General features: G+C 47.9%; 1 protein-coding gene across 6 annotated transcripts in view; it reads right to left on the bottom strand.

The window, feature by feature from the left end:
- Positions 1-1,097: 1,097 nt before the first annotated feature.
- Positions 1,098-10,793, bottom strand: part of GP6 (glycoprotein VI platelet) — a 17,526-nt gene continuing 7,830 nt past the window's right edge. For 2 of the 6 annotated variants that reach the window (XM_040633842.1, XM_040633838.1), the window contains 5 exons: positions 5,975-6,028; positions 5,262-5,321; positions 3,671-3,721; positions 3,288-3,338; positions 1,098-2,722 (listed from right to left, as the gene is read on the bottom strand). In XM_040633842.1, coding sequence (XP_040489776.1) covers positions 2,487-2,722; positions 3,288-3,338; positions 3,671-3,721; positions 5,262-5,321; positions 5,975-6,028 — 452 coding nt within the window. In that variant the 3' untranslated portion in view covers positions 1,098-2,486. Of the gene's footprint in view, positions 2,723-3,287; positions 3,339-3,670; positions 3,730-5,261; positions 5,322-5,974; positions 6,053-10,793 lie in introns of all 6 variants that reach the window. The other 4 variants (XM_040633836.1, XM_040633840.1, XM_040633841.1 and 1 more) reach the window with 4 other exon arrangements.

The following is a 10,793-nucleotide window of genomic DNA, read 5'->3' as shown; positions in this document are numbered from 1 at the left end:
GACTGGCTGGACTCCAGTGCGTGTGTTTCATCCTGGGTCCACCAACTACAAGTTGCCAAAGCGAGCTGTGGAGGAGGGAGGCGTTAGAACCACATCACAGAGGTATCCACCAATCCCGTGTCTCCGAGCATGACCTGAGGATCGCCCGAGATCCTCCAAGCACCCAAACGCATTACAGCGTTAGCCTGGTATTGTCTCTCTCTCCCTATCAAATCCATGTGGAACCAGGCTTTGCAGCACAGAGTCATCAGTGAAGACTGCCCCTCCCCCTGCTGTAAAGCATGAGACTTGCAGGCACCTGGGCATTGGGAACAAGGAAGTTTTTGCCCCATTGTAACTCCAGGTTGAAGATAGATGGATCTGATTCTCTAATCCAGAAGGTGCTGAAAGAAATCCCAGAACATGACCCACACCTGACCGTTGAGAGTGACAAGATCTAAGCCGTTACCGCCCGTCTTCACGTGACTTCCTTTTCTGAATCCCCTGGAGTTATTCGTTCCCCAGGAAAGCCTGGGATCATCAAGGTGATGGTGAACTTCCTCGAGCCCTCTCCGCGATGTTCGGTGCTGGGCCAGCTGTTACCGTAGCCTCGGTTGTGCCTCTGGCTCCGTGAAACGCACGCAGGTGGCTTACCCCTACGATGGATGCAATGCCTGTATCTCGAGTCTTTCCAGAGGAATGAAGGTGTGAAGGCNNTCCTGAAGGAGGTGTTTATGAATGCATTCTGACCAAACTTAGAAGATCCTTGATTTGGAAAGAACCTAACCCAGAAAGAAAAGGGGGACAGAAGCGTCTGTGGTCGCACTGGCCTGTTCACCTTGCCAGCCGCCGCCCAGTTCTGGCATCCCTTGACCTGCGCGGATAGCTGCCTGGTCGGTCTCCCTCGTAGAACATTTCTCCTCCCAATCCCACGATATTTGTAGCATTCTTAAGTGCTTCAGTGAAGCCCTTATGCGATCGCGTCCTTGCTCTGATTAACTTTTTAATAATTCCAACCTTACCTACGGAAAACATAACTTCAGGGTATCCTTTTCCCCGTAGAGTCCCCCTGATTTCCTTGTGACAGACAGTCCCAGAAGTCCTTAAAGCAACAACTGTAAGAATCACTTTTTTTTTTATTAAGCACTAATTTTTACATTTTTCTTCCAATCATCCTACTTTCCCCTGCTTCTTTACTGGGGTCCATTGGTTTGTCATTCTCACCAAATACGCCACATTCCCAGACATCCCCTTCAAACCTCCGTTTAATGTGCTTGTGTTTTCGCATCTCAGTGATGTCCCTGCATACGGTGTGGGCTCCTGGAGTTTCCTACAAGTTTCCTTCTGTTTCTCAAGGCCTCTTGTTCGGCTGGGTACAGGTCTTTCCTAGAGTGCCTTCATTCTCAGGCTCTCAGGGGTGGTGGCCGCCTTCAGTGAGAGTGGGTGGGGTTGTTAAAAGGAGAAATAGAGGCATACCCTTTTTTAAAAGCTAGGAAGGAACCTCAGTGTCTTGTAGCCAAGGGTTTCTCAATCTCTGTGCTATTGACACTTGGGGCCAGAAAATTCTTTGTTGTCTCAAGTGCAGCTCAAGAGAATATACTCTTGATGAGAGAGAGAGACTGTCGTGCGCATTCATAGAGTGTTAGCATCTCTACCCTCTACCCACCAAATGCCAGCACCTCCCTCCCACAATATCTCCAGGCACTGACAAATATCCCTTGCGTGCAAAATGGCCCGAGGTTGCCCCCTTTAGGGGAAAAGAAATTGAGTAGCCTGCCCGCATCAGTTTAAGGACAGATACTCTGCCCATTTCACCTGTGACTTAGAGATTCTGTAAGTGCGGTTATGAACCATGGAGCAAGATAGGAGGGGGATGTGGCCATAAATTGATGAAACCGAAGCCCATGTCTGAGGAAATGGCAATTGGGATCAAGGAGTAGGAGAAGGGCATCCTCAGGGTGGGGAGGTGTAGTGGGCCAAGCCCTGAGTCCTCACACATGTAACCAAATGTTTCTGGTTAGGAGAGAGGCTGGACTCTCTCTGATAGGCTCAGGAAAGGAGTGCTCGTCTGAATTAACCAGCTAAGCTATGGATGCCCAGAGAAAACAAGGGCCAACAGGGAAATGTGGGAGAGTTTTGTGCAGAGGATAGAACAGGGTCAGCTATGAGGCTTGGGGATACAGAGGTCAATCTGGAACACGTATTAGGAGAGGTTGAAGAGGTCAGTGTGATGGTCCAGTTAGGGGGCCGTAAGATCCACAACGTGCAGGATATGAGTGAGAAGGTACTGGCGTCCACTAGATACCTCCAGTCCCAGATGAAGGAAGTCCTTGGATGAAAAGCCAAATAGATACTGGCTCAACAGCTCCTTGATGGGGCACCAAGGAGAGGCCCCAAGTTCCTCCTCCTCCATAGTCATAACCCCTATCCTCCTGCTCCTACGTTCCATGCACGCCACCCATGGTGTTACATCCCCCATCTCATAGATACAACCAAGCCTTAGAGTTCTATTGGTGGCGCCCCTGGTTAGGGCCATCTGGTCGACCCCCATCCTGCCGACTGTGTGGTTTCTGGGTCTGCGGGAGGGGTGGGAGTGGCCTGCGGATAGGTCTGACCCGGTGTGGCAGGGGTTTCTTTCTACTGTGCCAATCTTCTGCCAGAAGCCCCACCAGGAGTATTAGAATCACAACCCCAATGCATATCCGGACCAGATTGCCCTTGGTGTAGTGCTGCTGGGCAAGACCTGGAGGAACAAAGAGACACAGTAGCAGGTGATGAAAGCCTATCTCCAGGACCCACTTCAAGGCGCATCTTGGGTTCCCATAGCCATCTCCCTCATCTAAGATCCTATTCTCTGCTACCTAGAATGCCAAGTTCCTTCCTAGAGGGTTCCTCCCCTCCTCACCAACGGTCAGGGCTAGATAAGCCCAATTCTCTAAATATCATTTCTTCCATAATCCACCCTCATCGGCCTCTGATACAACCCCTACACACACACACACACACACACACACACACACACACACACACACACACTACCTGGCTATTTGGCTAATTGCAGCAGAAAAGACTGTTACAAGGGGTGGGGAAAGAGATGGAATTTATCTTCCCCTGATCCTTTAGAAAATCTCAGCCTTCTTATCGGATCTTATTGCCCAATTCTGAGTTCCATTTACCCTCCCCTTGATATTTTATATACCAGGACCTAAGATCATAGGGTTATAGCCTCTGTACAGAGAAAGCAGTTGGCTTTAGGGGAAGACACAGGGGTGGGAAAGAAGAGGGTCCAGAGGGGACCGCTTACTCACCAGTTGGAGACTCTGGCCCCTTTGGAGAGACCGTGGTAGTCCTAGAAGGCTCTGGGAATCAAAGAGGGAAAGTATAAAGGGGTAAGACCATCTCCCCAGCCCTGTTCCTGCCCCTGTCCTGAATGTGATTTGGGGCGGAATCCCATGACTGTAAGAAGAGAATGAACTACAGAGTAGGGCTGTCTAGATTTATCTCAGCCTTCCCGCCTGATCTTATTGCCCGATTCTGAGTTCCAAGTGCTGATGTTTACCCTCCCCTTGACATTTTATACACCAGGACCTAAGATCATAGAGTTATAGCCTCTGTACAGGGAAAGCAGTTGGCTTTAGGGGAAGACACAGGGGTGGGAAAGAAGAGGGTCCAGAGGGGACCACTTACTCACCAGCTGGAGACTCTGGCCCCTTTGGAGAGACCGTGGTAGTCCTAGAAGGCTCTGGGGATCAAAAAGGGAAAGTATAAAGGGGTAAGACCATCTCCCCAGCCCTGTTCCTGCCCCTGTCCTGAATGCATGCACTTCGGGGGCAGAATCCCATGACTGTAAGAAGAGAATGAACCACAGAGTCGGGCTGTCTAGATTTGAATTCCAGATCTATCACAAATTAGATGTGGGGCCTCTGTCAATAGACTTAATATCTATGAGGCAGTTTTCCCATCTGTCCAATGAAAATTAAAATACATCACAGGTTAATGTGAAATTTAAACCAATGATAATAACAGCATAAGGCACAGCGCTTGACATATGGTAAGCACCCCCCACATGGTAGCTTCTTGTCTCATTCCGCAAGTATCTCCGGAGACTTTCCAGGTGCTCAGCCAAACACATCAGTTGGGTGTGTTTTAATATACGGTGAAAATTGCTATAATAGAGAGTCCATAGGACAGAGGAAACTAAACAATCCAATGTCAGAAAAGGCTTCCCTGAGGGACTGAAGCCATGAAGAAATGGAAGGAAAAGCTGAGCCAGTGGCTTGGATGCAGAGTGAGGGGGAGATGCCTGGGATCCAGGAGAGCTTCATCTGACTCTGTGGGGCTGAGACTTGCATGAGGAATGAAGACCAGACTGGAGGGATCTTATTCCCTCCCCTGGAGGGATCAGACAGTGGCTGCTCTAAGGCCATTGCCTCTAAAGGCATTAAAGATCAAGCTGAGAACCGCAGGCTGTATCCTAAGGGTGACTGGGAACCCAGAAGGATCTTGACCAGAGCACGATGAAGAATCTCATCAGGGTCTTAGAAATTCTAGAGCTTACGGGCATCAGGAGTCTAACAGAGAGCTGGAGTCGGGTGGACCCAGTGGTGATATGGGACCTATCCTCAGGGGATCTGTCAAGGTTTCTGTCTCGAGGGAAGTGGATACTTTTTCCAGGAAAAGTGAGGGGCAAGAGAATTACAGCATGAGGGAAGTTTGTTGCACGGGACTGCAGTGGTAAGAGGAGGCGGTGAGCAATAGGGGACAAAGGTCACGCACAGAGCTCAGAGCGTAGTCAGAAGAGCAGTGAGTAGGGGCGCCTGGGTGGCACAGCGGTTGGGTGTCTGCCTTTGGCTCAGGGCGTGATCTCAGTGTTCTGGGATCGAGCCCCACATCAGGCTCTTCCACTATGAACCTGCTTCTTCCTCTCCCACTCCCCCTGCTTGTGTTCCCTCTCTCGCTGGCTGTCTCTGTCTCTGTCAAATAAATAAATAAAATCTTTAAAAAAAAAAAAAAAAGAAGAGCAGTGAGTAGGAATGAGTGATGGTCTGCCCATCATAGCCTTGGCTTCGCCATCTTTGAAATAGCCACATGACCCAGAACGCACATCTGTCCCCACGCTCAGAGCCCACCTCTAGCCCATCCTTGATCCTCAAACCAAGGACTTTCCTTGGAAGAGTCAGGTGAGCTCCCGAAGCAGACTCAGAGCCTACAGCCTTAGACGACGAGAGAAAAACCTATCCTCACACTCCTGTCCGCTGGGCTCTGAGCGCCAGGTTACTCACCAATTGCAGAGCTCTTGTTGATGAGTGAGATGCTCCGTTTCCTGGACGCTTCTGGGAATTCTAAGCAAGAGAGTAATAAGAAAGTGGATAATGTCAGGTTGTCCCAGTGAGTCCCTACTCTGCATACTCCTTCTGAGATATCTGGGGGTCCTGGATCAAGCCCCGCATCGGGCTCCCTGCTCAGCGGGGAGTCTGCTTCTCCCTCTGCCTGCTGCTCCCCCTGCTTGTGCTTTCTCTCTCTCTCTTTCTCTCTCAAATAAATAAAATCTTTTCAAAAAAATGAACATAACTGGACCCCACCCCACACCTTGTGAATCAGGGACTGGGGGGGCCCAGAAACCTGGATCACCTCCAGGTGATTCTCAGGCCCCCTAAAGTTTGAGAACCACTGGCCAATGGAATCAGAGACTCAAAATTAGAGTCCAGGAAGCTATGATTTTATAAGCCTCTCAGATTATTCTTCTCCACATTAGACATTATAAACCATCAACCTAAGGCTGGATAGAAGTGGGGGTGTAGGGTAGCATCGTGATGTCTATCTGATATTATTATACCCATCTTCTTTACAGGCAGAAATAAGTGATTTTTAAATAAATCAAATTTGTGAAAGAGACAGTGAATTAAATTGAGAAATCTAGATAAAGGAGAGAAAGAAAAGAAGGGGTCTGTGGGTCTATACCCCCAGATACCAGGATGAATCCTCCAGAATTTACCTGTCACAGAGGAAGGGGGTTCTGCGGATAACCAGCGGGGGGTCCCAGAGGTCCCTGGGAAATCAGAAAAAGAGAGTTCTGTGCTCGGTTAGCTATGGATCCTGAGCAAATGATAAAGCATTTCGGCGACCCAGTTTCCTCCCTGCTTTTCAAACTTCAGTTTCTGTCCCTTTTTCTAGATCTCTGCGACCTGTACCTTACTTTGTCCCCAGGAGCAAAACTGGCTCTCAAGTCCTGGAAAGCAGACGAGGAGGCAGAAGCCGTGGGATACGTGTAGGGAGAAAGGGTCTTGCCTATGGAACAAAACACAATCCCTTTCCACCCCCAGCACCCCAGCTTTGTAGCTGCACCAGCCTGCCAACCTCTGTTCACCCCAGGACATTTGCTCATACGATCCCGCACGCCGACTGCCCATCCCACTGCTCCACCCACCTGGTTACCTCTCACTCTGCCTAGATCCAGGTCAAGCACTGACTGCTCAGAGAAGTGTTCCCAAACTGCCTCCCCTTCTGGGTTCTAACAGCACTGTGTACTTCTAATTCATAGTGCTTGTCACAGCGAGCACTGTGCAGGTGTCGGATGCGTCTTCAAGACTGCTTGCTCTAATTACTACATGTATGTATTACGTGTGTATGCGTAATACGTGTGTGTGTGTGTGTGTATGTGTGTGTAAAGAAAAGATACCTTAGAGAGAGTTTCAAGCAGTCCCCAGCAAAACACGGCCACAGCATAGACATTTTTGAAATATGTTCAATGAAAGAAGCAATAAATGAGCAGGGACCCCAAAAAAGACAAATCTCCAAAGGCAGGAAGATGAGTGGTTTCCTTGGGCTGGAGGGAGGAGGAGGGAGTGGCTGCATATAGACACGAGGGATGTGATAGGGTGGTGGAAATGTTCTATAACGGGATTGTGGTGGTGACCACACAACTCTAAATTTACTAAAAACCACTGCATTGTACAATTAGAGCAGGTGACTATGCATTAAGCTCCTACTGTATGCCAGGAACTAGTGTCTGTGCTGGGGATACAGTAGGAAAGAAAACAGACAGAAATGTCTGTCTTTCCAGAGCTTACATTCCAGGATGCAGGGGGCAGACAGGTGATAAACACCATAAATCAGTGCAATGAATGCACAGGGGTAGGTGCTATGCAGAAAAATTAGGCAGAGAAGGCAGCAGATAGCATCAGAGAGGCAAGAATGTGACCTTTGATTGAGGCCTGAAGGAAGCAATGGATTGCGCCTTGAGATCTGGAGAGAGCATCCCGGCAAGTGCAAGGTCCCCGAGGGCGTAGCGAGCCTGCATATCCAAGGAAAAGCAAGACGGGATGTAGTCAGTAACATTGTAACCACCTTGTATGGTCACAGATGGTAACTAGACGTATCCATGGTGACCATCCCATCATGTATGTAAATATCAAATCGCTGTGTTGTACACCAGACGCTAATACTACATTGTCAATTAGTCTTCCATTTCAAAGGGGCGGGGCAAGATGCCCATGTATGTAGGGCGGAGTGGATGAGGGCAGAGCAGCAGGTCAGGTGATCAGACAGGTAAAGGAGGGCCTTGCTGAGGAGAGAGGAGGGAGGGCTATGGGCTTTGCACAAAATCATCTGATTTCAACAACCTGCTCTAAAAGGAGTCCTCTTGCCATAGTTTTGCAAACATTGTAAAGGGGCAAAGGTATGAAGTCTTGCAAACTTGAAAGCAGTAGATAAAGAAGTCCTGGAGATTAACGCATAGCATATTGTCATTAGCACTACATTACAGACTTGAACGCTGCTAAGAGACCAGGTCTTTAGTTTTCTCACCACAAAAAAGCAATGGCAATTATGTAATGGGACGGAGGTGTTCGCTAATGCCACAGGGGTAAGCGTGCTGCCCTATATAAATGGATCAAATCAACACGTGCTACATCTTAAACTTACACAATGTTATATACCAATTAGATTTCAATTAATTTTAACAGTTAAAGGGAACAAAGGTGGGCACAGACCAGTATGGAGTAACCCAGGTCTAGGATGGTGGAGCTATGGGGGTGCTGAGAAGTTGTTGGATCAGGGACAGGTTTGGAAGATGTGGTAGGAAGCATGAGGGGCAAAGACACCAAGGTTTACAAGGAAATGCCTCTGAGTATTATAGCGGAAAAATGTATGTGTCTTTTTTGAATTTTCATGTTATTGTTAAATGTACGTTAAATATACCGTCTTAAACATTTATTTTAAGTGCACAGTTCAGTAGTATTACGTGCATTCACACCGTGGTGCAGGGAATCTCAGAACTCTTTCACCTGCAAAACTGAAATTCTGCGTCCATTGAACACTAACTCCCCTGCTCCCCTCCCTTGGCCTTTGGCAAACCCCTTTCCAGTCTCTGCCTCTATGATTTTGACGACTTTCAAATGTCTTCCGTGAGCGGAATCAGACAGTTTATGGCCTTTTGTGACTGGCTTATTTTACGTAGTGTAACGTCCTCCAGGTTCATCTGTACTAGAGCACAAGCCTTCCTTTTTAGGGCTGCATAATATTCCATCATGTGTATGCACCATATTTTTTTTTTCTAATAAGAGCTTTATTCAAGTCATTGTTTTTTGTTTTTGTTTTTTACTGTGTTAGTGACCACACGGTACATCATTAGTTTTTGATGTAGGGTTCCGTGATCGTTTGCGTGTAACACCCAGGGCTCACTGAGGTTATATGCCACATTTTCTTTATGAACCGTGCCGTCCTCTTTTGAAAGAGGCATGCTTTAAGAATGAACGACTGAGGGGCGCCTGGGTGGCACAGCGGTTAAGCGTCTGCCTTCGGCTCAGGGCGTGATCCCGGTGTTGTGGGATCGAGCCCCACATCAGGCTCCTTTGCTGAGAGCCTGCTTCTTCCTCTCCCACTCCCCCTGCTTGTGTTCCCTCTCTTGCTGGCTGTCTCTCTCTCTGTCAAATAAATAAATAAAATCTTTTTAAAAAAATTAAAAAAAAAAAAAGAATGAAAGACTGAGAGCTGCTACAATGTAACCAAACCTCAAACACAGGCGTCTGGGTGAAACAAGCCGGTCACAAAAGACCACATATTCTAGGACTCCATATATATGAAATTCCCCTCAAAGAGGCCAATTTTTTATAGAAATAGAAAGTAGTTCGTGATTGAATGGAAAATGACGACAAACAGGCCCCAGAGATCCTTCAGGGGTGATGGAGGTGGGCTAACTGGGTTCACTGGCTAGATTTCAATGAAAATAAGTCTGAATACAAGCACATTTGCTTTTACCCTGTACTATGCTAATCTACTGGGGACCAAAAGGATAAGAATTTTCCCTTTGCTAATGGAGTTATTAGTCTTTTGTATATTGGGGCATTTCTTTTTTTTTTTAAGATTTTTTTTTAATTTTAGAGAGTGCGTGAGCAGGGTGGGGAGGAGCAAAGCAGGAGGGAGGGGAAGAGGGAAAGAATCTCAAGCAGACTCCATGCCGAGCACAGAGCCCCAGGCAGGGCTCCATCTCATAACCCTGAGAACATGACCTGAGCCAAAACCAAGAGTCTGACGGTGAACCGATGAGCCCCCAGGTGCCCCCATTGAGGTATTTTCAGTAATCAGTTGCTGGGGCACTTCACTGACTTAGTAGGATGAGCACGCCACTCTTGATCTCAGGGTCATGAGTTCGAGCCCCATCATGGGTGTAGAGATTATAAAAAATAAAGAAACTTCGGGGCCCCTGGGTGGTGCAGTGGTTTGAGCATCTGACTCGTGGTTTCAGCTCAAGTCATGCTGGGATCAGCCCTCCACATCGGGCTCCACGTTCAGCACGGAGTCCGCTAAAGTTCCTCTGCCCCTCCCTGTATGCTCGCTCTCTCTCTCTCTCTCTCTCTCTCTCTCGGTGTCTCTCAAGTAAATAAATAAATCTTTTAAAAAATAAAATAAACTTTAAATAATTCGGTTGCTTTAATACTTGTGAAGGCACATGACCGTAAAACAATGGCGAAGGGAACACATCAATAATGGTTTTAAATTACATCAGTTGATGTGACGGATTTAGCAGCAAGCTTTGCTGTGGAGATACTTTGCGCTTAGACTGTTACAAATAAGAAAGACTGCGTGTGTGTTAGTGGTGAAAAGGGAGTCAAAGTTTCCTTGCTGTTCTAGTGGCATTTTTTAAGTAATTTCCATAAGTTTTTTGCTGCTGTTTGTTTGAAACCTAGACGAGACACAAGGCATTATCACTGGTATTAAGAAATATTTTTTATTTCTTATTTCTTTTCTTTTTCTATATCCTCTGTAGTAGATAGAATAACAGCGTCCCAGCTATGCTCATGTCCTAATCCCCAGGCCCTGAGAATATGGCACCTTACGTGGTAAATGGGAGGATGTCGGGGTGGAGAGAGCATCCTAGGCTATCCAGGTGGGCCCAGTGTCATCACAGGGCCCTTAAAGGTGGAAGCAGGGGGCAGGGAGGCAGAAGAGCCTAAGACAGAGACTGAAGATGTCACACTGCTGGCTTTCGCGATAAAGGAAGGGACCACGGGAGCCAAGGGATGCAGGCACCTCTAAAAGCTGGAAAAAGCACAGGACAGATTGTCCCCTGCGGCCTCCCGAAGGAACACAGCGCGGCTGCGGCCTTTGTTTTGTCCCAGTGAGACCCATTTGGTACCTGACCTCCGGAAATGTAATAAGACATTGATGGTTGTGGAAGCCACTGGATTACTGGTGATTTGTGACAGCGGCACTAAGACACTAATACACCCTCCAGGGCCTCAGGCGTCTCCTGGCCTCCCACCTCCTTCACACCTGTCCCCCACCCCCCACCCCCGCCCTGGAACTTCCACCAG

The sequence above is a fragment of the Ursus maritimus genome, unplaced genomic scaffold, assembly GCF_017311325.1.
Source record: "Ursus maritimus isolate PB19 unplaced genomic scaffold, ASM1731132v1 scaffold_19, whole genome shotgun sequence".
In the NCBI taxonomy this organism is placed as follows: domain Eukaryota; kingdom Metazoa; phylum Chordata; class Mammalia; order Carnivora; family Ursidae; genus Ursus; species Ursus maritimus.
This window is presented reverse-complemented; position numbering and strand designations above follow the sequence as displayed.